The following is a 27,769-nucleotide window of genomic DNA, read 5'->3' on the forward strand; positions in this document are numbered from 1 at the left end:
GTTTGTCCTGGTTGAAAACCACACACAGTAGCCATCTGAAGAAATTCCAATGTTGGGAGTGTTCAGGCAGGGAAGGAAGGATAAAAATGCAGCCAGCTTCTGACCACAGGGGAAATCAGTCTAATGGTTCCTCATATGCCATTGTCTAGCACTGAGCTCTGGAATGTTCATGGGGTGTCCTTGCATATCCCATGATTCTAGTCCATGAAACACTTCCTGCTTACCCTCTCTTTTCCTGTGACCCCCAAAATGTCAACTGGCAAGGCTCCACATTCCTCTCTGGGACAGAGCAGCTTGGACCACTTGTGTGCATCACAGGTAATCTTTGGCTGCTGAGGGAGAGCACTGAGTGGAGAGAAAGTGCTAGGTCCTGCTGAGCACTTAGGGGAATGGAGGTGGGATGAAGTCAACCGCAGTGGTCCCCAGTTTTTGTGGATCTTTTCAACACAAATTCTGGCTGATCCACTAAGAGCTTTAGAAAACCTGACCTTTTGTAAAAATGAGGAAACTGAAATTACAGCCCTGCCCATAGCTTGGTAGCTTTGGAAACATGGCACCATAGTGAGGCAATCTGGGGAGAGCGCCAAACCAAACCAGAACCCAGAGTGGAAATTTTAGGCCATTAACACGAAAGATTAGTGGGTCTGCTTGAACTTGGGCAAGATCTTACAGGATTTTAGATCCAGTGCATTTTCTAACACTGGATTTCAATTAACAAGGGTTCTGAAACACACCTCAATCTGACATTGGACTTGGGGCAAAGATCTACTTTTCTTTCCAGGGAAGTCTTATGATAACTAAATCAATTCCTCTTCTCTAAAAACCTACCCCACATTCCCTCCTGAACAAATCTACCTAAAACTGTACCACCATCCTTTATTTTAAAAATTAATCATGTCATTTAAGAACTATTAAGGGTATCCTATTGTCTTACTAAATCAAGTGCACACTCTTCTGTCTGGTTATTTAAAAACCCTACATAATTTAGCCCCACCCCACTTATCCACCACTGCTCTCCCACACACACCCTCTGATCTAGTTGGGCTGGCCTTCTCACTATCCCCAGATAGCTCATTCATTCCTGCCTTCATCTTAATATCCCATATTGTTTCCCTTCAACCCTTGAAACAGAATTTACTCTTCCTCTTTAAATATCCCGGAAAGACCCTACATTTGGAGATTTGGGCGACTATTTCCTTTTTCATCTTTCCCATCTCTAGATGATTATCCATTTATATATATACTTTGCCTCCCTAATTGCACTGGAAGCCACAATGGATGTAAATTTTGTGTTACAGTGTCCCACATAAATTGTGCTCATTGAAGAACCTCTGATTAATAGCGATTCTTCTTTCATGAGTTAAAGGCTGAATGCACACACAGAATCAGTCTCATTCCCTTCACGTGGGATTCCAAAACAGCATTACTTGCAAGCGGCAAGCGTATTTGGTAACACAGGGGAAAAAATGTAAAGAATGGTTGTGCCCAAGATAGCAAGGGATGGGTTCAAAATAGAACAAAATGCTTGCTCAACACTGACAATTTGAATGCTAGTCTGAAAATCGGGCACCTCCAGAATGTTGCATTCTTCCTAGCATTCAAATCCAGGGCACCATAACATTCATTACTTAATCCTTTGGTGTTTAAGACTTTTCCTCCTTATTCCCCCCTTGATGGAGTGGGTACAAGGCTAAGAGTTCAGAAGAAACCATATTACTTCTTAAAATGGAATAGAGCAGACATATAGACCAATGGAACAGAGTCAGAAATAATAAGCCAGAAATAATTGATTTTTGGCAAGGGTACAAAACTATTCAATGGGGAAAGGACAGTCTTTTCAACAAATGGTGCTAGAAAAACAGGATATTTCCACATGCCAAAGAATGAAATGGAACCCTTATCTACATCATATACAAAAATTAAGGCAGAATGAATCAAAGACCTAAACTTGAGATAAAACTATCTAATTCTTAAAAGAAAACCTAAGGGAAACTCTTAATGACGTTGAATTTGGCAATGACTTCTAGGATATGACACCGAAAGCATAGACAACAAAAGAAAAGTATGCAGTTTGGACGTCATCAGAATTAAAACTTATGTACAAAGGATACTATCAAAGGAGTGAAAAAGAACCCACAGAATGGGAGAAAATATTTGCAAATCATATATCTAATAAGGGATTAAAATACAAAACATGAAAGAACTTCTAGAACTTAAAGAACAACAACAACAAACAATTCAAATGCAGACAAACAACTTGAATAGTCATTTCTCCAAAGAAGATACACAAATGGCCAAGAAGACATAAAAAGATACTCAACATTGTTAGTCATTTGGGAAATACAATTAAAATCATATTGGGGACACGTGGGTGGCTCAGTAAGTTGGTTAAACATCTGCCTTTGGCTTGGGTCCTGACTTGGGGGTCCTGGGATTGAGCCCCATGTGAGGTTCCCTGATCGTCAGGGAGCCCACTTCTCCCTCTCCCTCTCCTCCCTCCTCATGCTTGCTCTTTCTGTCTCTCTCAAATAAATAAATGAATAAATCTTTAAAAACAAACAAAATCACATTGAGATACCACTTCTCACCCATTAGGATGGCTATTATTAAAACAAAACAAAACAAAAAATATTGGTGAAGTTGTGGAGAGATTGGAGACCTCATGAGAACTGAAGGCTGGTAAGGATGTAAAATGGTGCAGCCACTATGGAAAACAGTATGGCGGTTCTTCAAAAAGTTAAACATAGGCTTCCCATATGATCCAGCAATTCCAGTCCCAGGTATATACCCAAAATAATTGAAAGCAGGGACTCAAACAGATAATTGTATACCGGTGTTCATAGTATTCAGTATTCACAACAACCTAAGGTTAGAGGCAAACCCATTCATCTGTCAACAGATGAGTGGATAAACAAAACATGGTGTATACATACAAAGGAATCTTAAAAAGGAAGGACCTTCTGACAAAGGCTACAATATGGATGAACCTTGAAGACATCACACTAAGTGAAATAAGCCAGTCACAAAAGGACAAGAATTGTATGTTCTTTATATGAGATACCTAGAATAGGCAAATTCATAGAGATCCAAAGTAGAATTATGGTTGCCAGGAGCTGGGTGGGGGTAGAGGACATAGGAAGTTATTGTTTAATGGGTATGGAATTTCTGTTTGGGTGGATGGAAACATTCTGGAAATAGGCAGTAGTGATGGTTGTGCAATATTTTGAATGTATTCAGTGCCATGGAATTGTACACCTAAATGTGGTTAAAATGGTTACTGTTGTGGAACAGATATTTTACCTCAGTAGTTTTTAAAAAGAAAGAAATAGCACCTGAATCCAACCAGGAGGAAATAATCAGACAAACCCAAATTGTGAGTCATTCCGGGGCTCCTTGCTGGCTCAGTTGGTAAGGCATACAGCTCCTGATCTTGGAGTTCAAGTCCCGAGTTTGGTGTAGAGATTACTTAAAAAGGCTTTTTAAAAAAAATCTTTACACGTGAGAAGATGCTCAACATCACCCATTGTCAGAAAAATACAAATCAAGACCATGGTGAGATACCATCTCACACCTGTCAGAATGGCTAAAATTAACACCACAAGAAACAACAGGTGTTGGCAAGAATGCAAAGAAAGGTGAACCCCCTCACATTGTTGGTGGGAATGCAAACTGAAGCAGTCACTCTGGAAAACAGTATGGAGTTTCCTCAAAAAGTTAAAAATAGAGCTACCCTATGACCCAGTAATTGCATTACTAGGTATTTAATCAAAGATACAAAAGATACAAAAAGATACAAAGATACAAAAATACAGACTCAAAGGGGTACATACACCCTGATGTTTATAGCAACTTTATGAACAACAGCCAAATGACGGAAAAAGCCCAAATGTCCATCAACTGATGAATGGATAAAGAAGATGTGGTATATCTATACAATGGAATATTACTCTGCCACCAAATGAATGATATCTTGCCATTTGCAATGCCTTGATGGAGCTAGAGGGTATTCGGCTAAGTGAAATGTCAGTCAGAGAAAGACAAATACCCAGGATTTCACTTATATGTGGAATTTAAGAAACAAAACAGATGAATATATGGGAAAGTGGGGGAAGAAAAAAGAGAGGGAAACAAAGCATTAGAGACTCCTAATGACTCCTAATGACAGAGATGGAGCGAGGTGGATGGGGGACAGGGTAGATGAGTGATGGGTGCTAAGGAGCACTGTATGTTACATGTAGGTGATGAATCACTGAATTCTGCTCCCGAAACCAATATTGCATGGTATGTTAACTAACTAGAGTTTAAATTAAAAATTTGAAAAGAAAAAAAAAGTAGGTCATTCTACAAAATGACTCAGCTGCACTCTTTAAAAATGTCAAGATGAGAGGACAAAAAAAGGGAGTAGGGTGCTGTTGCCAATTAAAGACGCCCAATGCAATGACTAATCCTTGATTGTATAAGAGCTCTAGAGGGTATTGTTGTGTGGCAATTGGGAAAAGTGAATATAAATGGTACACGAATGTGGAATTTCTCCTGAGTGATAATTACATTCTAATTACATTAGGTGGGAGTATACACTTCTTGGAAGATATATGCTGACATCTTTAGGGATGATGTCTACAACTTCCTTTCTAGTGGGGAGGAGGGTGCCTCTGTAGAAAGAGATCAAGTAAATATACAGCAAAATTGATGAATGTAGAGGAAGAGTTTCCAAATATTCCTTGTTCTAGTTTTTCTACTTTTCTTTATTGGAAAATAAAATATTATACGAAAAACATAGTCTAGTCCTGTTGCTTCCAAAATGATCAGGGAAACAATGACTTTCTGTGAATCCATGAGCAAAATGTTGATCTGTTTCTCATCGGGTCATCCTGTATTACTGAACTGACCCCCCAGGGTTGCCAGAAGAAGCTGGCAGGAGTATTTGGGAGGTGAGACTAGATGCCCCTGACAACGGTGACTCTTTTTCCCTTTTTTTTTTTTTTTTAAAGATTTTATTTATTTATTTGACAGAGAGCACAAGCAAGGGGAGTAGCAGGGAGAGGGAGAAGCAGACTCCTCACTGAGTGGGAGCCCATTGTGGGGCTCCATCTCAGGACCCTGAGATCATGACCTGAGCTGAAGGCAGACGCTTAACCAACTGAGCCACCTAGGTGCCCCAACAACAGTAATACTGGGCCCTCTGTTCACTTCCAGGGTTGCTTCTCTGCCCTCCCATAGCACTTAGCATCTGTGCTATCGCCCTTCACTGTTTCAGAAACTACTGTGTGGCATTCAGGGTTTTAAGCCCCCAAAACCAGGCCATGCCTCACTTTTCTTTTCTTCTTCTTCTTTTCATTTTTTTTTTTTTTTCTAGTAGGTTCCACACCTGGTGTGGAGGTCAATGCACAGCTTGAACTCATGACCCTGAGATAAGACCTGAGCTGAGATCAAGAGTTGGATCCTTTTTTTTTTTTTTAAGATTTTATTTATTTATTTTACAGACAGAGATCACAAGTAGGCAGAGAGGCAGGCAAAGAGAGAGAAAGGAGGAAGCAGGCTCTCTGCTGAGCAGAGATCCCGATGTGGGGCTCAATCCCAGGATCCTGGGATCATGACCTGAGTCGAAGGCAGAGGCCCTAACCCAGTGAGCCAGCCAGGCACCCCAAGAGTTGGATTCTTAATGGACTGAACCACCCAGGCACCCCATCTCACTTTTCTTAGAACTCTCGCCTTGCCAGCGTTTTCCCGATCCCATGCTTTGTTCAGAGCTAAATATATAGTAAATGCCTGATATTTTTCTATTAATTGACTATTGATTCTCCCATCAATATAGACAGAAAGGCAAGCATGGAAGTATAGGTTGTCAAGGATAGAGGGAAAAGGTTTATCCCAACCAAGGTCTTAGTATGATGCCGGCTAGGGCCTTGCAGAAAGAATATCAACTGTGGGCTTTGACACAATCTAATTCTCTGTGGCAACCAGGTGTTACTGGTTTAGGTAGTGATTAGTGCTTAGGGGTGGGGTTAAAGAAATACAGCCTTGGCTAAAGCTGATGAATACCTAAGTACAGAATGTCCCTAACTAGGTCCCATAGGGCAACTGCTCTCACAGCCCTGTGAATTCTTCCCAAGGAAGCAGAGCCAAACAAAAGGACTGAGGATCTCAAGAGAGGGAGTTCTCGGGGCACCTGCGTAGCTCAGTCAGTTAAGTGTCTGACTCCTCAGCTCAGGTCTTGATCTCAGGGTCATGAGTTCAAGCCCCACACTGGGTTCCACACCAGACATGGAGCCTACTAAAAAAAAAAAAAAAAAAAAAAAAGTTCTCATTTGGGTTTCTTGAGCAGAGTCGCTGTGCCTTAAAGAGCTTATCTGCACCACTTGGGAATCAAGGAGAACAACGTGACCCTCTCTCTACCTGAGACTGGAAGTGAGAACAAATCTTTGCGCTGCCCACAGGCCCAAGGAGTTGCAAGAGAACGCGTAGGCCTGGCGCATTCCAGCTCCAGCTGAGACACCCGTGCCCTGCTGTGTTGCAGCTTGTTAAGGGAGTGTAGACTTGTCTTTCTTGTCTTGAGTCATTTTTCAAGGAGGCTGGAAGAATTGAGAACTAATGGGTGAATTTCCTCTCTGTCCCAGCCAAAGCTGCCAGGAGGCAGGCTCTAGGCTCTGTTGTTATATACAATGTATTGTTATTTCCTATTAAGTGGCAAGCACTGACACCTGGGTTTGAATTCCATTTAATATTTTATTACATACTCTCTTGTACTGGTCTGGGATTATCTCATCTAAGTCCCCAGTTTCCCCACCAGCTTCTTGGAGAAACTATGGTCTATGCTACTTTACCACCTATGGTTCCTCCCACATCTTGTACCGTACACAGTAAACATGAGATACACAAGAAATATACAGGACTGTGTAAATAAACTATTCTATGTCCATCCTGAGACGGATCTCCATATTCCGACATGGAGAGATTTCTAATTCACATGAATGTGTCAAAAAAAGAAGCTATTAGGTACAGTATGAAACCTTTTATGCAGAAGGGACTAGTAAGGAAACAAGGGTTTGGTCCACTTATCTGTTTATTTCCTTCCTCGTATATTCCTCTGGTCTCAAACATTGTTATAATTAGTGGAGCAGAATTGGGTAATCTCCTTTTCAAAAAGAACTCGTGTTAATGTTGAGTAATAAGGCAGTTAACATGAGACTGCTGCAGGTGCCTGGGTGGCTCAGTTGGTTAAGCGTCTGCCTTCAGTTCAGGTCATGATTCCAGAGTTCTATGATCAAGCCCCACATTGGGCTCTCTGCTCAGCAGGGAGTCCACTTCTCCCTCTCCCTCTCTCTCAAATAAACAAATAAAATCTTTAAAAAACCTAAACAAAACATGGGACTTGCTGCAATAATGTCACATTTATGTAGCATTGGCATGGAGCAGACGTTCTATGTGAATTAATAGTCCTGTAAGAACCTGAGGGATAGAGAGTTTAAGGAATTTGCCTTAGGTTACGACAGCACCCCAAAGAAGTAGAAGACCCAGGATTCAAACCCAAGCAGTCCAGCTCCAGAGCCTGTATTCTTAACCCCTATGCTAAAGGTATCCAGTTAATGGCCCCTTTCCCCACCCCTCTCCTACCTTCTCTGTGTTTCTACATCTTTGGTATGCCTCAACGACGACATGCAGATCACTGTGTGAGAATTAACTGGAAAGAAAAAAAATCCCATTCCCCACCTTAACCTATGGCCTCATCTATGGATTTGAAATTTCAAGGTACCTATAAGGAGCTACTGATGCCTTCTGGAAACTATGTATGGGCTGTTACTGAGAGATCATGACCATTTGCCATGTCTGTATTTAGTCATGCGATATACATAGATTTCCTCGGCAAGTGCCTCCTAAGGACGGTGGTAGTCCAAACTGTGGAACACAACACGTGGGACCCCAGCCTCATAGGCAAGGCTGATGTTGGTCCAGGTGTAATGAATCTTACCTGATGGAAGGTGGGGCATGGACCGGGTGACTTTTTTGAGGATCATGGGTAGGCAAGTTTTACCTTCTCAAAGTCCTGAGGCATTCTGACAGATGTTACCTAAAAGCAAATTAGGAGGCTTTGCTCCAGGCCCAGGTCCCCAATTGTGTGTTGAAGCTAAGTGCTGTTTCAGATTAAATCAGCATGCTTCAAATTTGCCAGCTATTATCACAGCAATATGTATCCCCAGTTCACACATGGAATGTTTGCTCTCTGGCAGCCAAATGCACTTGGAACTGGCAGTGATGATCTCATAGAGCCGGAAAGCTGAGCAGTTAGTCAGATGATTAACATGTTATTGAGATGGAGGAGTTGAGCATCATTTAATGAAAATATCTGGGTGTTGCAGAATCAGAAGTTTCCAGAGTTGGGGGCAGCTTAAGAACCCTCACAGCCAAAGTCCTTATTTTCCAAATGTGGAAACTAAAGCTTTATGAAAGGATAGATAGCAGAGCTTCTGGCCTGAGAAAAGTTAAAGTGGGTTTCTTCTAGCACAATACACCCTAGAGAAACAGCCCTGCTGGCTGCTCAGACTTCCCTTTTCATGGCTCCAGAACCTTCTGTGCTCAACTACAGTCAGTAACTCATCCTCCCTTTTTAATGGTATTCCTTATTTTTAAATGACCTGTTTTTATTGTGTTTATTCACATTAAAAAAAAAAAAAAGAAATCATACCCCCGCCCCCCCTTGGCTCCACTGCTACACATTCTTTCCACTTTCAGTAGCAGAGGAATGGAGGGCTGTAGTTTGGAAATGGGGGTGAGAAGTGATCTTCATAAATTATTTGCATGTCCTGAGTCTAGGGATCTTCAGAGATAGGTCCTCCAGATGGGTTTCAGGCTTCTCTCTTAAGGAATTATGTTTACCAGGTAAAATTATTCGACAATTGGCTTGTACTATCTTAAAATACTAAACAACAGTCCTTGACTTACTGATCTCTCATCAAAACAAAAATCCTTGTCTTCCACGTGTAAATGCTCTCTGGCTTTCAAAGCTGCTTCTCAAACAGTCCTACCCTCTCTCTGCCAGGGAGTAGTTCTGAGGACATGAGATGGGTCTGCTCTGGGGGGCACAAGAAGGATAGGACCTGGGAGACTGATGTCCTTCTCAAGCACTGTGAGCACTGAAGGTGACTGTACAGAGTTGCTCCTACTGCCTCACTTTCACCTTTCAAGACTGGTTCTGTTTATGCTGAGTTTACAGGTCAGTTCCAGTTGGAGATGCTTTAGACAAAAGCAATGGCTTGTTCTTTCTCGGCAGAATGAAGGGGAGAGGAAGAGGCATGTGCAAGGGAGGAGGAATGTGCCCTAAGCCAGGATGCCTCTCAGGAAGTCAGGAAAGAATTCCAGATCACTAGCTTTGATTAGATCTCGATGTTAAAGAAGTAGGCTCTTGGGGAATCTTTTCTAATACTGCCCCAGAGCTAGGTTATTTCCTAGTCTGGCCCCCAAAAGTGTTCTGGAAGACAATGTGGCCTTAGGGTAGAATTCAGCTGCCCACCATTAGTCTTCTCACGCTCCTGGCAAGGCCTCGCCCGGGGAGCATGACGGGGTGGGGGGCGTTGGGGGGCGTTGACCAGCGATGGAGTTCCACAACCTGGGAAGTGGATCCTCGCTGAACTACTTGCTAGCTGTGACATTCAGCAGATTAACTCATCTGAACTTAAGTTTTTTCATCTGTAAGGTTAATGATAACTACAAAGTTGCTCTGAAATATAAAAATGAATATGTAAAGTGCCCGCTTGATATAAAGTGCTCAGAAAATGTTATTATTAATAACATAAGGGAAGCCTAGGGGAAACTCAGCAAGAAACCCAGGACTCCAGGCAAAGAAGGAACCGAAATAATCCAGACCCAGCTCCACCCACCGAGATCAGCAAGTGCCTCGGAGGGGGAGAAGCAGGAAGAGGGCCCTCGGCCTTCCCCGACCCGAAGCCGCCGGACAGTCAGGATCCGAGACAGAGGCTGGGCCAGGCCGGGGTGGGCAGGGGCCTGTTTTGCTTCAGCAGAGGGTGAGGTCGGCCCTCCGCCTTCTGCGGGGGAAGGAAGAGGGACAGCCACGTAACAAAAGCTCAAGGCCAACCCCCACCCCAGCAGGCCCCGGGACCTGAGCGGGAAGCAAGCCTTTCAGTCGGCTTCCCCCTTCGCCCGCGCGATGAGAGTCAGCTGACCTGCGGTGGCGGTCGCTAGCCCGCCCCGCCCCGCCCCTCGGCCCCTCGGCCCCTCGGCCCCTCGGCCCCGCCCTTTCGACCCAGCGGCCTTGCGAGCTGCACGCCCGAAGCTGGGGGGTGTGAGGGGTCCGCGCGGCGCGAGCCTCCCCAGCGGCCAATCAGCGGACACCTGGCCGCGCGGCCTCTTCAGCTCCCTCCCCCCAACCTCCCGCAGCTGCCAGTCTGGGTTGGGGAACGGCGCTCTCCCGGGTCCCTTCACGGACGCGGTGTCTCCTTATGAAAGGAATAGTCACATTGCCTGGGCAGCCTCTGCCAGTGGGCGCACCCCTTATGGGCAGGCCGGCTGCCCGAGGCTCGCGGTGACCACACTGTGCGGGCTCTGTTCTGGAGCTTTCCGAGCTTCTACCGAGGGCTGCCCCCAAACACTGCTCCTTTTCTTCCCTCCCAAACCTGCCCACCTGCGACCCTAACTGACCCCGTTTCCTCCAGCTGCTAGGAGACTGAACGGAGACAACACGCCCGCCTGCAGCGGACCTCAGTCTCCGGCCCCGGCTGGAGGAGCAGAGGGAAGGGTGGTATTTGCAAGTACTCGGAGGTGTTTACGGTTTCAGAAGCTCGAGCCTGAGTAAATGCGCTGGGCCGTCACTCAGATCACGGAGAAGGGACACTTGATCCCGCCCCTACTGTGTGCCTGCAACTTGACTTTTGTTCTCTCTCCTAATCCTCACAATCTTCCCCAGCCGTGTAGAGGGGGTACCATTATCCTAGTTCTGGAACGGGGAAAACCAAGTTTCTTAGAGAGAAAGAATTGTACAACTACTGAAGGTCAAGTTTGCAAGTGGAAGCCATAGTTTTTTCTAAGTGACTGGGCTTCATACCAGGGCGCCAAGTAGTGTCTAGACTCAAACCCCCATGGGTTCCATTGTTTGCTTGGGGAAGCAAACAGCAAGGGCTGTAGATATTCCCTCAAGTTATGGGCCTTTCCAGGCCCTTTTTACATTGTAGGAGGAGCCAGTCCACTGAAGAGAGCACCAGCCAACCCCCCTTTCAGGTCTTAGAGTGGAGAGCACCTTCCTTGCCCCGCCCCCCAACAAGCCTAGGTCAGCTGCCCCTGACAGCACTCCTCTATGCCTTTTTTGGTAGTCCTTATGACACAGCCTGTTGCAATTTCCTTAGCTATCTCCCTCTGTAGATAGATGGAGGGAAGCCACCTGAGTGTAGGAAAGAGATCTTGACTAAAACCTCAGCATTTGGCTGAAATGCCAGGTATGGTCCAGCTCCCAGGACACAAGGCTGGAGCAGGGGCTCCACTTGAAGAGCACTGAACTAGCGTTTAGAAGGTTAGAAGTAGGGTCGAAAGGGAAACTGGAGACAACTATAAAAAACTGACCTTTAAGAAGCTCAACAATAACAATAATAACAATGGCTAGCACGTATTGTTTATTACGAAGCTGGCATTGTTCTAAATGCTGTAGTCCAGTGCTACCCAAACTTAAATATGCATTCCTGTTACCTGGGGATCTTGTTACCTGGAGGATTCTGATTAGTACATGGGGGCCGGGGGGGATGGTGCTGAGATTCTGTGATTGGTAACCAGCTCCCCTGTGATTGCATGAATCATACTTTGTATAGCAAGGCTTTGTGTGTTAATTGATTTTATCCTCTTAAAGTCATTATGAAGTAGGTGTCACTATTACTGTTTTATACACAAGGCAACTGAGAGTTTAAACCCGTATGAACTAAGGTCAAATAAATAAACTGCAAGGCAATGAGGAAAGGGGGAATGGTATGAGCAGGTACAGTTGTGGAAGTAGAAAGACAATCCTAAGCCAAGGAAATAGTATTTACAGAAGTCTGGCATGCAGGGAAAGGGGCCAGGGGCTGCAGCAAAGGACTGCTTCACCTATTAGGCACCATGTGTATAGTATTCATGAGCTTTCCAAACACCCCAAATATCTGAGATCTGAAAAAAAAGTCTTGGCACCTGTATGCGAAAACTGAACATTTAAGTGAGTCATTTCAACATTCAAATCATTAAAAATCCTTTCAAAATATTTATATTAAAAAATTCATATTTAGTGAACAACAGGGGTGTATTTTTAATACGTCTGACAAAAAATGGAGCAGGGCCTCCCAAGCCTAGGGCCTACTAAGGACAAGATAGGCCCCGGCCACACTGAGTTTGGATGTAATCCTGAGGGCAGCTGGGAACCACTGATAGAAGCAGGAAAATGTTCCCTGTGGCTTCAGTGAAGAGAATGGATTGGAGGGAGGCCAGACTGGAGGGCCAGTGGCAGGAGACAGATAGACGTTTATAGACTTTCAGGCTGCAAGACAATCTCTCCTCGGTGCCAAGATTAGCGGAAAATGATAGCTTTATACAACCCAATTATTGTTTGATTCCTCCAGCCCCTATCTGACTCAGCATTCCAGATTTGCTTAAGATCCAGGGACAAGAGTTTTGTCAAATCCTTTCTCATTAAGGCTGGGCACTACAGTCTAGGGGAGGTGTGTTTAAGAGTCCACCCTTGAATCAGACAGCCACAAGTGTGAACTTCCGCTCTGCTCCTTGCTAGCTGTGTGATTTTGTATAAGTGATTTAACTTTTCTGAGCCTCAGACCCCTTATTGGGCACAATTCATACCTCCTGGAATCCAAGCAGCTGTTACCACATACATGCCATTATTCTGAGACCTGGTTAAGTTTTCTTTAGGCGGGAACTGAGGCTAGGGTCACTAATTTCATCTTTTCATCCATTTTCTGCGGTAGAAATTATTATTCCCACTTTGCAGATAAGGAAACAGGCTCGGAGATTAGATAGCTCAATGAACTTGGGGCAGAAAGTTGGAGACCTGCAAGAGGTGGAATTTTGTTTTATTTTTACTTCTGCATGTGTACTCTGTCCAGCCATCAGCATCTGCTGTCTTATCCCAGTCTTTGGTCCAGAACCTGTTTCCCTTAGTCACGGCATGAATTCTTCGTGATGGCCAATGCCACACCACTGCGTGCTCTCCTCAGTTCCGCCATTGCCCTTCCTCCCCAACCTTCCCTAACCTCCCCACTACCTTGCCCCCACCCCCGACTTTACAGCTTCTGGATTTCCCTTATTAAAGAGACAGCTTGTCTCTTTGAGAAGCAGACAGAACTGCCCTAGACTGGGATGCTTTCCAGAGTACCTCCCTTTAAAGGGAGTAGATAAGTAGGTCACATCAGGATGAAGGGGAGGAGGCCGACTTCTAATGGGAAGGAGGAAAAGTACTGCACATCACGTGGAGAATGGAAAACAAAATAACAGGCCTCCTCTCTGTATCTCTGTCTCTCCATCTCACAGTCTCAGTGGCAGTTCCCTGCTGGCCACTACTATGGGGACCCCACAGGGCATACTGAACTCTTGGGGTCCGGGATGCCACTGGAAACCACAGTGAGCAGGAACTGGAAACTGCATCTCCTTGCTAGCTGTGTGGCTCTGTGTAAGTGATTTAACTTCTCTGAGCCTCAGACCCCTTATTGGGCATAACACATTCCTCCTGGAATCCAAGCAGCTGTTACCACATACATGCCATTATTCTGAGACCTGGTTGGGTTTTCTTTAGGCAGGAACCGAGGCTGGGGTCTTCCTTCGTTCCCTTCCGTCCCACCCTGCCTCCTCTTCAGGTCCTCCCACAACCACCAGTCTCTGTTTTCCATTTATATGGAGAGGAGAGATCTCCGCCTGGAGAGAGGATTTGGAGCTCCTGTCCAATTCCTGCTCCCTGAGGCGCTGAAAGCACGGAGACTTGCAGCTTGGAGGTTCCATGGGGCTGGGAGGGCACTGGCTTTGCAGCGATTGCTGGGAGCAGCCCGGGATCTGGTTCTCAGAGATTCTGCTGTGGCAACCAGAACAAGTCCCGGGCCTTGCAGAAGAGCAGCTTCCCCACTCCCAACCCAAACCCCATCGAAGGCAGCTCACCACGAGACACGCGATGAGTGCTAAATGACAGAGATGGCAGTGAAAACTGGGAGACAGAGACAGGGCAGGGCGAGGCACTAATGGTCCCGCACTGCCAGCCCCGCCCTGCCCTGCCCTGCTCTCCCTTGGGACGAGCGCTGTTTGAATCCTAACTAACGCCTGGCGGTCACATTCTAGGGGTGGTCACATTTCTAGGAAACTGCCTCCGAAGCCTGGTGGGAGAGGAGGCCGTGGTCAGCCAGTGACACCAGCCCAGCTGTCTACAGATGAGTGCTGAAAATGGGTATCCAGGCAGAAGATGGGTCGCTGGCCTCGGTGCCTGGGAGACTGGGTTGGCTCACACACGCAAAGACCAAGGCCAGATTCTTGCACCTGGGACTAAACAGTCCCAGTTCCCTGAATGGGGCTTTGGAAACAGAGTTCACCTCTGCAGGGGCCCAGGGTTTTCCCATCCCTCGGCTCAGAGCCTGGTGGACTGCCAACTCTGAGACTCACCGCTTTAGGAATCGGATGAGCCTTTGTGCCCAGACACTCCGGATTGCAGGATGCAACTTGCTCCCACCTGGCTGCTGCCCCCTTGCCCTGCTTCCTCCAATCCCCAAGGCCCTGTATTCCTGAGCTCTCTCTGCTCCACCCCTGCAGGGAGGGAGTACTTCCCCACCTCCACCCCAGGTGTCTGTGCCTTGGGGGAAAGTTCCATCCTTGCCCACAGCTGCTCTTCTTCCTGCATGTGAGGCAGGGCCGGGTGAGGACATCATCTTCACCTGGGCCCTTCCTTATGCTTCCTCTCCCGAGGCTGGTCTAACACACTCTTCCCCAGGCTGGATCCCACCCACACCACCTCTCATCAGAGTGTGTAGAAATCCCCACGGGTATGTGGCAGGCAAGTCGTAGCCATGACAGGGTGGCGGTGCCCCCATATTACAATAAGAGACTTAGATCCTTTGTGCTCTCAGCTGGTGACAGGTAGCTCCTCTCGCCTGGCATCCCAGCCAGCCTGAGCCTCTTGCTTTGCCAGCAACCCTGCCTGATCCTGGTCCCTGCCTTGCTGTAGGTCCTGCACAAACGCAAGCACTACTCCCTGGCTTATCTATGATTACCTGGGAGAAAGGGGCCCAGGCTTGGAGCCTCCATGGCAGCCCCCCACAGCAATCAGCAATGTATCTGGGCAGGGGTTCTGAAACTTCAGAGGGCATCAAAATTACCAAGAGACTGGTTAAAATACAGATTGCTGCGCCCCCGTCCCCAGGGTTTCTGATCTAGTAGGTCTGGAGGAGGAACTGAGAATTTGCATTTCTAACCAGTTCCCAAGTGATGGTATACTGCTGCTCCAGCAACATTTGAAAACCAGGGAGGGTGATGGGTGTTAAGGATGGCATGGGACGAGCACTGGGCATTTTATGCAACTTATGAATTACTGAACACTACATCTGAAACTAATGATATACTATATGTCGTCTAATTGAATTAAAAAAAATAAAGATTCAAAAATTAAAAAAGAAAAGAAAAGAAAACCACTGAGCTAGAGTACAGAGTATAGCTAGAGTATAGCAAATGGAAAAACCAGGTTTGATCCCTTGCCCTGCCACTTTCTTGCTCTGAGATCTTGTACTTGACCTTTCTGAGCTTCATTTCCTCTTCCAGTAAAGGTGGAGTAATGACCACTGGATGACTAGATTAGAGGATTAGATTTCATCATGTATTTGGTAGAGCCTCTCATTGTGCATGGCAAATTGAATTATGAATTAGTCAACAAATATAGTATATATTGAGCATTTTGTTGTCTTCCCAGTGTCATGGCTGACTTTGGGCAGATAATATGTGAGGATTCTAAGACCTAGTTAAACATCACAATTCTGGACTATTTTCTCTCCAATAAAATAAGACCTTCGGTCTACCAGACTAATGGCCCCTCTGAGTCCCATATAGAAAGAAGGTCAATTCTGGGAGGGACCTTAGGTCTTGGGAGGCATAGCCTCATTCCATTTCCTTTCCCATCCCTTTCTAGGACCTCCACCTGCGAGCTCGTGCTTCTGCAGAGCAAAGAACATCAGTCACCGGTCAGCTCATCCTTGAGGAGAGTAACGTGGCCTTCACTGTCCCATCATGATCTGGTTCCAACCTACCTTTATAATCATAATTCCACTGTTTTTCCTCCATCCACCTTAGAGCCTAGACAAATGGGACTACTCATCCTTACCCCAATACACCCTGTGATGCTCTGCTTCCAGGCCTTGTTGTCACTGTTCTCACCACTGAAATATCTTCTACTGGTCAAAGTCCTACTCATCCTTCCCAGTCTAAGCAATGACTGCCTCTTCCAAGAAGTCGTCCCAAATCCTTCTGTCATCTGTCTAGCTACCTAGCTACCATCTTTGTATCTGTCTCTCTACTTAAGACAAATGATTTTGTATTTTTCTTTAAATGATCGAAGGACAAGTTATTGCAGTTGTTAGGTATAAGATCTAATTAAATCAGGATACAACCACTTCACCCCCTCCTCTTTGTGTCCCTCTGAAGGGACTGCGTAGAAACTCAATGGTCTGCAGGTTTGTCCTGGGATTTTAGATTCCTAAAGTCTGTTCTTGAAGCATACTGAGACATAAAACACAAGAGTGGAGATACTATATAAAACTTCTAAAATGAGGGATGGCCACTTACATACAAGGAGATGCCTACTTACATAGAAGACTAGTCAGCTGTTTATTTTCTATGGTAATCAGAGTTGGGAATAAATATATATGTGTGTATATATCTGCTCATATTCACGGATTTACTCATTTGCATATAGGCACATCTGCTTCTCTAATTTTCTTTTTTAAACTACAGGGTTTTTTTCCTATTCTAAATATATGCATTGGTGAAAATGTGCAAAGGAAATAAAAAGTAAAAATAAAAGTAAAGTAAAGGTAGAAAGTAAGTCATTCATAACTCCAAAATAACCAGTATTAACATTTTGTTGTATTTCTTGTGAATAGTTTTCGTGTACAGATTTACTCTATATGATTTTTAAAGGAATTGGGATAAAATGTTTATATACTTCTGTAACCTACTTTTTTGATTTACATATGATTAGCATTTTGGTACTCTTTTAAATATAATTCCCAAACACTGGAAAAAATTGTTTCATGATATCAACTTACAGATGTACCAAAATGTATTTAATCATCCCCCTCATTGTTGGATACTCCTTTTTATTATAAACAATATTTCAGTGAACATCCTTACATATCTGAACACATGTCTGACTATTAGGCCCATTCTAGAAGTGGAATTACTGGGTCATTTTTCTTTTTTAAAGATTTCATTTTTTAAAGTAATCTCTACACCCAACTTGGGGCTCGAACTCACAACCCCGAGATCAAGAGCCACATGCTCTACCAACTGAGCCAGCCAGGCACCCCATTCTGGGTCATCTTTAAGTGTCTTGATATACACCATCAAACTGTTTTCTGGAATTTCCATTTGGAAACGCCTCCTCCAAAATACTTTAGCTTCATGTTAGCAATAAAAATTTTGAAATCATTAAGTTTGATGGATCCGTTCCCTTTTTTGTAACACCCACTATAACTATAAAGATGGCCATCCCAATAAAAAATTATCAGCCAGTAGTAGTTCCTTTACTACCCATTGGTGGTATTATACCCCATTTTTGGGAAATACTGTTTTATTTGAACAGTTTCTCTATATTATAGTTGTGTATATTTCTTCCACTTAATTATAAGCTTTCTAAGGTTAGGCACCATGGTTTATTTGGTGCTTCTTACAGTGCTGAAGCTCAATAAATATTTGTTCTCCCTTTGGTTTGGTTTGGTTTGGTTTGGTAATGGGATAGTGAGGAATAGGAATCAATCTATATACTTAATATAAATGAAGTCTTCAAGATCAGGATTATAAGGGATATTGATATGGTAAAGAGAGTTGCTCCAATTTAAATACTCTGCCATCATTATTTGAACTTGAGTTTTGAGGTGTTTAGAGTGGAAAACGGTAAATCATTCACATACTTTCTAGCTGTTTTTCTTGGGGTAAATAACACATTTGCAAGTTAAGAATTAGTCTTGGGGCTTTAAACCAGAGTAATACTATTTAGCTCATGTAGCATTCATCCCACCGTAATGACTCATAAAATAAGAACACTTTTCCAGACCTAGCAAGCACAGAGGGAAATAGAGGGTCATTGATTAGTAAATACCAGTTAGTAGATGAAATGGCTTAGCTACAGTCCATGTATCTTTACCAACCCTGGAAAACCTCAGAAACAGAGGAACTAATATTTACTATGTATATAATATTCTAGGGACTTTATTTATGTCTTTCCTCTGGATTTCCTATGGTAGCTGCCATGTGAGGAGAGGGTAAAATCATACTACTAGGGAACAGGTGTTTCTGCCTCTCCTTAATCCAAACTTGCCTTCTTCCCAGAACGGCAATGACTGTTCCTGAGAAGGGTCCAAGACCTAATCAGATCCAGAGAGCTGGTCAGGAAGATGCAGAAACTCATGGATGATCTTCTGACCAACAAAAAAACTAAATGACCAAAGGCAGGTGTGAACAAGATATTAGAATAAAAGAGTATAATTGGAGAAGAGAGAATAACTCTAATAAAGAAGAGAAGGGCACCCTAACACTTCAGTTACCGGGTGGAAATGAAGACATTTATCAAGGCCTGGCCAGTAATGTTCTCCTCCTTAGTTCCACCTACCTCTTTCTTTCTGAACCATTCTTTCAAATGTAGAGTCCTTAGCCCATAACTCGGGATTGTTTAATTCATCAGTGCATAAAAAAACTTGTTCTTCAGAGACTGAAAATGAACAATACTGCTTCTTTAGCTACTAAGGATCCAACGGAGACAAGAACTAGAGGAAGTAAAAAGAAAATACATCGAGGGGGGCGCCTGGGTGGTTCAGTTGGTTAAGTGTCTGACTTTGGCTCAGGTCATGATGTTGGGATTGTAAAGTGAGCCTGGCATCAGGGTTCCCACTCAGTGGGGAGTCTGCTTCTCCCTCTCCCTCAACCTCCCTCACCCTGCTTTCTCTTTTGGTCTCAAATAAATAAATAAATAAAATCTTAAAAACAAAATACACCCTAGCATCAGAAGACCTGGGTTGAGGCCTGACTCTGTCAGGGTCTGAGTCACCTTCTGCCTATTATTCATCCCCTCTAACTTATGGTTTCCTTAAGTTAACCACATACACGTATTTTCTGAGCAACTACTGTGTACCAGGCATCGCCCTGGGCACTAGGGCCACAGCAATGGAAAAAAACCAGAGGAGATCCTCTTCTAATGGCATTTCTGTTCTGAGATTGCTTAGATTGGATAAGTAATCAAACACTGTAACTTCAAATAGTGAGCAGTGCTATGGAAGAAATTGAACAAATGATAAAGACAAACTGGAAAGAGGGTTCCTCTGCAGAGAGTGAAGGGAAGGTCTCCCTGAGGCAGAAACATCTGAGCTGAGATCTGAATGTACTAGAAGGAGAAAGACAGAAGACAGCAGACCTGAAAGACCAGAAAGACAGAAAGACAGCAAACCCTGAGTCGGGACCACATTTGGGGCTGTGTGACCATCAAGGAAAATAGACCTGTGTTGTGGTTGTACTGGACCAGTAGCTTTGAAACAGGACTTCTGGTAATCCTAGGATTTCCCTGGCTGTGTATCAGGGGTGATGGGGCCGGGGGTGGAGGTTCAACTAATGCCAGGCCCTCAACACCTGGCCCAACACACACTCCTTTTCTATTTTCTTTCTTTTCATTTCTTCTTTTCTTTTTTTTTTTCTAAGATTTTGTTTATTTATTTGACACAGACAGAGAGAGAGAGAGAGAGGGAACACAAGCAGGGGAAGTGGGAGAGGAAGATGCAGGCTTCCCACTGAGCCCAGATGTGGGGCTCGCTCCCAGGACCCTGAAATCATGACCCAAGCCGAAGGCAGACACCTAACCAACTGAACCACCCAGACGCCCCACGCACTCCTTTTTCATCTGAAACACACACCAGGGTGTTGTTGAAGCTTTTGCCTGAAGGACAGATGCCATGATCAAAAATCCTTGGTCTCAGAAGCCCTTCTCCACTCCGTACAATTCTATGAAACTCTATGAAACTTTGCCGTACAACCTCTGTGATCTCTACAGAAGGGTTGACTTCATCCTCTAGACAGACAGGGAATGCTGGTTCCAGGATCCGGGCTCTCCTCTCACCAGAACAACCCAACCCCTTCCCCGACAATGATAGATTGTAACCTCAGATGCCCTCCAAGCCTGTCCCAGGTAGCCAAGGACATACATCTCTGCCTCCTCCTAACACATTACACTGACTTCCTCTTTTCCCCCCACCCCCGGCCAAATGAGACACTCTGCCCTACACAGGAGAGCTTTGTGGAGAGAGCCAAGGAGTGGTTCTAGCTTTTTCCAACCTGTAAAATGCAAAGTTGGCAGCTGCCTCTCTTCTTAACTTTGAAACTCCTATCTCTTCATGTCTCTAGAGAACCACCCGGCAGCTCTCAAATAAGTCTCTACTGTCCTGGGGTTTGGAGGAAAGAGCTATGCTGAACTTGAAATCATCTTCTGGTAACATGCATCTAATTAGCTCTTTGACTGACAAGAGGAAGCAGAGGCCAAGAGGGATTTAAACAATCCCTTTCTCGCGTATTTCTAAACAAGCAAAGAACCAGACAGGGAAATGGAAAGAGAGTAAAGAGACAAAGCTTAGGGGACATTTGAAGAAGGGGGTGAGTAAGAAAGAGAGGGGGAGGAGAGGGGGAGAATATCAAATGACCAAGATATCAATCCTTCCTTCCCTCGATGTTCCCTCTGCTCCCCATCTCCACCCTCTCATGCTCTCTCCCAGAGAGAACTTACTTGGAGGTCGATGATTTCTCTTTCTGATTCCATCTTGCTGCCCTCAAGCGCCGGCCTTCACACGCACTGCTGCTGCTAACCGACTGCGTGGGCTACTCCAGGCTCTGCTGTCTGAGTCTCTCCTGCTTTCTTTGGGTGGGAGAGAGCACACAGCTGGCAAGACAGACCTGCTATTCATCCATGTGCTGTGGGATGCCTGTCCTGACCTCAGCCCCTGCAGGAAGTGTACACATGCATACCCTTGGCGTGTGTGTGTGTGCGCGCACATGCGTGTGCACTCCAGGGGCTGGCGGGGGCACACTGATAGGTAGCCTTTTGAGTTGGTAGTGACAGCATCATTTTCTTGAGTGGCGCCAATACCCCCCCAGCCCCAGAGGGGCTGACGGAGCTCACTCAGTCTGCTTTGAGTTAGTAGCTCTACTTGCTGGCATAGAAACCCTGTGGATTTATCAAGGAAATTGAAAAACAGCCTGAGGACGCTGTCTGACTTCGCATTGGTGGAACTGAGTAAGGTCCCCAGTCCACGGGGGTGGGTGGACTCCAGCATATTCTCAAGATTGAGGCTTAGTGACCTCTTCCTCTTGGTCCCCTTGTCCCTAGAAGTTAAAAAGAAAAGATTGTAGTTTACTTATTAGGCTCCGAAACATAAGCCTTGTGCTACAAAGTGAGTAAGCAATAAACTTTTATTGACAGATTATTTGACGTCCTCATTTTCTCCCTTCATCGGCCAGGAAGAGAGCAGGAGAAAGTTATACCTTCAAATTCTGTTTAGGCAAGTGGTTGCATTTTTCTTTTTTTTTTTTTAAATAAAGTTACCGGGAGTGAGTCTTTTTTTGGGAAAGCTTTTCTTTCTCTTGTTTACCTTAGAGCCTAAAACTCTTCTGGCTGGTCCCTGAACCTAGTTTTAGACACTAGCTTGTGGACGGACGTGTGGGTGTGGGTATGTCTGCGAGCACACAGGACAGGGACAATGTTAAATGGGAATCATCCAATTCAGAGTTTAAGGAAATGAGGAGAGTAACAGTCACAAATTTACTCTCACCACACTTAAATGTGCTGCCCAGGGTGTGTGTGGGGGTGGGGAGGGCATTTGTTTGTTTCTATTAAATGATGTAATGTCCCCACCACCCTAGACATGTGGTGAGTGGGAGGGTCGGTCAATGGGATGAGGATCACATTTCAGTCTAGTCTAATAAACACAGTTGGATTTAATTTAAACAGTAAACAGTCCAGTTTAGAGAGAATGCATCACCTTTCCAATTTCCAATCCTCTCCCCCAAAGATGGCATCTAGGATGCACAGGGGAAGGGGTATGATTTATATATACTTGGAGGTGGAGGGGTGATGGCTCTTCGAGGTACCTTGGAGCCTCTGCTAATTTCTCCTCTGGAGCTGCTGGGTGGGCTCTGTGTTGCTCCCTGAGTTGGGGACTGCTGGGGAGAGACTGAGCCTGGTCCTAGGTCTGTTCCTGGGCCTCCTGCTGCTGTCTGTGGCCTGATAACTCATGGTCCATTCTCTCTCTGCTCTTCCGGACTCCATGGGCTCCCTTGTTGACTTTGCCCCGTCTCAGCTCTCCGTGGTGATGTGATCATCCAAAGACCTGCTATGGCTCACATGTGCTCCTGTCCCAGTGGTACCAGCTCAGTGGCCCACCCCCTCTAAGACGATCCCTTCTAAACTCTCCCACCAGACACTTGGCTACATGGGAACTGAGAGATACGGACAGATACTGGGGAGAGACAAGCTCAGCCCCATTTCTAGTAGAGAATTTGTTTTGATGTGGCGGCTCCAACTAGTGCAAGGGCAGCCTTTAAGGTGATCTCTTTCTGGACTCCAAAGCAGGAGTGACAGATGGAGCCAACTCTCTTCTCATCATTCCTTCAAAGATCTATGGGTAATAAGCATCTCTCCCATCCCCCAAAACTACACCAGGGAATAAGTGCTATTCTAAGCGCTTTAACACACACTCAACTTACTTAGTTCCCATAACAGTTCTGCAAGGTAGCTAATATTACTACACTTGTTTTACAGATGAGGAAACAGAAGCATGAAGAGGTGAAGTTGCCTGAGGTTGAACCGAGGTTCGAACCCAGGCAATTAGGATTTAGAGCCTATGCTCTTATCCATGATTTTGGCTCAGAGCAGACAGATGGAGACACATGTCTGAATACCTGCTTTCTCTTTCTCTACTTTAGTTATTCCCATGATTCCTATAATCTAGAATCAGAAAAGGTGGATTTTATGTTCCTTCTCTTCCTGTTTGGTTGGAACATGACTTATATGGAGCTCTATTAAAATAATTCTAAGAGGAAATAAAGAAATTTAGAAAATCCCCATTCTCAGCAAAACCTGACAAAATTCTCATTCTTGACAAAACACAACCAAAATATCATCTTGCTGGAAAAATCTCATTTTGGGTGTCAGAAGCAAAATATCAACATTCCCGTTGTGACAATCCCAATCATTCTTTAGATAATATGGGTGCATCTGGCTAAATAGAGAGGAAATCAGAACAAGAAAATGCCAAACAGAAAAGCATCTGAACATATTCCTTTCCTACCCCCAATTTCCTATTGATTTCAAAGGGAAATAGCTTGGTTTTGGTTTGGTGAGACCTTTCCAGATTTGTACCTTTCCTAACCTCGTAAGCATCATTTGGAAGTAAATTTGGGTTTGGAAAGTGGTTTATCTACTGTGACTCTGGACCAAGGGTCAGCAAACTTTATTGTATAAGGGCCAGAGAGCAAATATTTTTTAGCCTTGGAGGCCAAATGGTTTCTGTTGCAACTACTCAGCTCTGCTATTGTAGCACGAAAGCAGCCATAGACAGTATATAAACAAATGAGTATGGCTGTGTTCCAATAAAACTTTATCTACAAAAACGGATAGTGGGCCAGATTTGGCCCCACAGGTCATAGTCTGCTGACTTCTGTTCTAGAATATAAATGGAAAGAGAATCTGGAAGTCTAATTATCACAGCCATGTCCAGTCTTCCAGACCGTGTCTTTTAAACCTGATTCCCACTTGAGAGGTCACAGCTGAGCCACTACTGTGAGGATAATATGTTAAACACTAACCATGGGGATATAAAATGACAAAATACGTGCCCTTGTGAGACTCAAGCGTGGAAAGTTAACCTTTGTGAAGTGTATTCTGACATTTGGCTGTGATACTGGAACTCTCCCTACCTGTAGATTATCCAATCTAGATAGGAAAGGTTTTTGTTTTTCTTCACTGGGAGGGTGACTTTTTCAGTGTGAAGCCCAGGGGACATTTTTAGGGAAACTGCCTCTTGGGGAGGATATTTTTTAGAATATCCTTAAACTGATAGAGGTATAAACACTCACAGCAACTCAGAAAGTGGTCATGGAATGCACGGCCTACGATGGGACCCTAGTGGTGTCTTGCTAGGTAGGAGGAACAAAGAGTGGCCGTGTACGGAAGATACTGGCAAGAAGAAGATCCCTCAATGGTAAATAATGAGGAAAACCCCAGGGTGAAAACCAGGTGATGTAGGTTCCTCTCTGCGTGCTGAGCTACTGTGTGTTCTTAGGCAAGTCACATGACTTCTCTGGGTCCTATTTATATTCTCCTTTGTGAAAAGTGAAGCTGTCAAAAAAGATGAGTCCTAAGATGCCTTCAGCTCTTAAAAGTCTGTTTCTAATGTGTGTCTCTATTAACACTCTTAGTCACTTCCTGCCTGACAGTAGAACATCCCAGATCCAGGTCTGAATTTTGAAATGTAAAAGTTAAGAATCACTAATGGAATATCTATGTAGTTAGAAAAATTTTAGCTGTTACCTCTGCTAGTGAGAGCAGGCAGAGCAGACCTAGAACAAACAAGATATAAGAGTGAGAGTTAAGGCACACTTCACACACAAATTCCTTTATGCTCATTTACACATTAATTTACCCGCATCCAAACTCGCTGCTCCAGGAACCTAGGACCAGGATGGATGGAAAGAGAAACTTTTGGGGCACCTTGGAGGGAGCTGCCCATTCAGGGATTGATGAGGGGCCCAGGTTGGCCAAATGGTAATTCAGAATTACACTGGGTGACATTAGCCCTGTCTACTGGAACTTTCTGCAGTGACTGAAGTGTTAAAGAACATTTACATCTTCTCAGTTCAGCCAAGTAGCTGTCAACCATATGTAGGCAGGGAGCACATGATATGTGGTAGCGTGGCTGAAGATCTGAATTTTAACTTCCATTTCATTTTAATGGATTTACATGTAAATAGCTAACAGCTACCATATTGGACAATGGAGCTCTAGGCCAAAATTCAGTATATTTAAAACACTGCTTAGCTCTGGCCATCACGTATTTAACAATCCCATTCTGGCCACTCATCTCTTGAGAGAGGTTCATCAAGCAAAAGCCTGATTTGACATAAATAGGAACCCAGGGCACACAGCTCTCATGGGAATGCCCCCACAAGCCCCGGGGATGCTCTTGGTTGTGGTGAGTAAAATTTCCCTTCCTGCTTTTGCATTCAGGGTAGGGGGATTTTAACTGTGACTCACTCTTTGATGAATGATTAAGAACGGAGCCTCTTCATGTTGCTATGCAACATTTGCCACCTCTCACCTCCGTGATGAAGTTGAAAGGTGGTGCCTGGCACTCTCTTGGTGGCGTAAGGAAGGCTGCTGGCTGATCGCAGTAACAGGAGAGAAACGCTCCTGGTCTTCAATATTTTAAAGCAAGGGAACACTTTTCTCATTTTTAAAAATGAAATCTTATGCAGAAGGTAATATAAAGCGGGTGAGGGGCTCCTGGGTGGCTCAGTTGGTTAAGCATCCAGCTCTTGATTTTGGCTCAGGTCATGATCTCAGGGTTGTGTGATCAAGCACGGAGTCTGCCTAAGATTCTCTCTCCCCATCTCTCTCTGCCCCTTCCCACCCCTAAAACAACAACAACAACAACAAAACAGGTTAAAGTGAAGCTGCTCAGATCCTGAAGTCATATTCACTTTTGTCCCGCCCACTATTTTTCAAGTTATCCCTTAAGGGACCTCCGGGGCACCACTTTGGGTCTGCTGGGGCTAAGCAATCATAAGTCACATGAAATGCCACATTAAAAAAATTAAAGGAAAGGAAGATTTAAAAAGCACAGCCCAAATTATGGCCACTTATCCCAGCAGCAGACGGGATGCTGGCCCACATGGTCTTTTCAGCAGACAGCCCCGTTCTGCAGTGAGATCTGAGAGTCACTGTTACACCATTTCCCAAAGAGCACAAAGGACTTTGGCTTAGGGGCATGGGGAGGATGAAGGCTGGAAGGTGCTATGGGAAGGGCCCCCAGGACAGCACACACTGCTTTGAAGACTGGGGGAAGGGGCAGGGGCAGGAGGCTTGGGGGCACAACAGTGGGATTCTGAGTGGTGTGAAAATCAGAGCTCTGAGACCGAAACAGCCCTCCAAAATGGAGGTCTCAGGCCCAGTACTTCCTCTCACCGATGACAGAGGCAGCTTGGTGGTGAAGGTGAAATGAGAGAAATAGAAACTGAATTTCCTGGCTACCCTTTGAATCACAAGGGTGTGTACAAGGGTGAGTATATAACTGTAAGTATGAGTGTATTTGAGTGTGTGCATGACAATCATTGGAGTCGTGGTTTAGGACTTCAAGGAACTCTGTACATATGTAATTTCATTTAACCCTCCCAATGATCCGGTTGCAATTTACAATTGAGGACCCTAAAATCAAAGGACTTGCCCAAGATCACTCAGCTACCACGTGATGGCGTGAAGACTCAATTCAAGATTTCTTCTTTCTTTTTTCTCCACTTGGTACCACTTAACACACCGCTTCCAACCCCTGCCCCACACACAGATACGCCAGTGTGATGTGCAGTAGCTGTCACACACACACACACACACACACACACACACACTATTGTTATTGCTGCCCTTGCTGTGGGGCTGAGTAGGTCATTGATGACAGAAACGTATCATCAATGCAAGGGGACAGACCTAGTTTTTACCCTCAGCCTTGCTATTTACTAGCTGGGTGTGTTTTAAAGTATAGAACCCATTTTATAGAGGGGTTTCAGGTTCACAGCAAAATAGAGAAGACAATACATAAAGTTCCCAAATATCCTGCACCCTTACACACGCGATTTCCCCCACTATCAACGTGGGAGCCCAGAGTGGTACATTTGTTATAATTCAGGAACCTATAATTCATGATTCTCCAAGTCCAGAGTGTTCACTAAGATTCGTCCTATGGCTTTTGATGAGCTGTGCTTTTGAGCAAGTTACTTGGCCTCCCTTCTCCCGGTAAAAATGGGGACCTTAGTATCTATTTTATAAAGATCATTGTGAGGATTAAGATAAATCAGAACACAGATGTAAAGCAGATTTCCTTTCTGGCACAGAGAGAGAAGCACTCGTTAAGTGGAGCTAATATTGGGGCACCTGGCTGGCTCGGTTGGTACAGCATGCGACTCATGATCTTGGAATTGTGAGTTTGAGTCCCACGTTGGGTAGAGAGATTACTTAAAAATAAAAATCTTTTAAAAAATGGAGCTAATATTAAATTTCGTATGAATATCATCCTTATAAGCCTGGCTGGATGGCCCTTCTGAGTCTTTCTCTTGAACTCCTTTATTTCAGCCCAGAACCTCTAGTCTGGGCCTATGTAATTCTGCCAGAGCTGAGTTCTAGAGGTCGGTAAAAGGCATTCAGCTATGCAGATTTTCTGTGCTGCAAAAAGGAACTTAAATATGAAGTTTGGTTCTTGGAGGAGGAAGGGTTTGGCAAAGTAGGGATAAAATGCATGGATGT

At 44.7% G+C, this 27,769-nt stretch overlaps 1 protein-coding gene across 1 annotated transcript in view; it reads right to left on the reverse strand.

Annotated features, from left to right (window-relative positions):
• NINJ2 (ninjurin 2) overlaps positions 1–21,066 on the reverse strand; it is a 78,042-nt gene extending 56,976 nt beyond the window's left edge. Inside the window, exon 1 of the mRNA XM_044227244.1 lies at positions 20,987–21,066. Within this exon, the coding sequence (XP_044083179.1) occupies positions 20,987–21,019 (33 nt within the window). The 5' untranslated portion in view covers positions 21,020–21,066. The remainder of the gene's footprint in view (positions 1–20,986) is intronic.
• Between the last annotated feature and the right edge of the window lie 6,703 nt (positions 21,067–27,769).

This window comes from Neovison vison, chromosome 12, assembly GCF_020171115.1.
Source record: "Neovison vison isolate M4711 chromosome 12, ASM_NN_V1, whole genome shotgun sequence".
NCBI lineage: Eukaryota > Metazoa > Chordata > Mammalia > Carnivora > Mustelidae > Neogale > Neogale vison.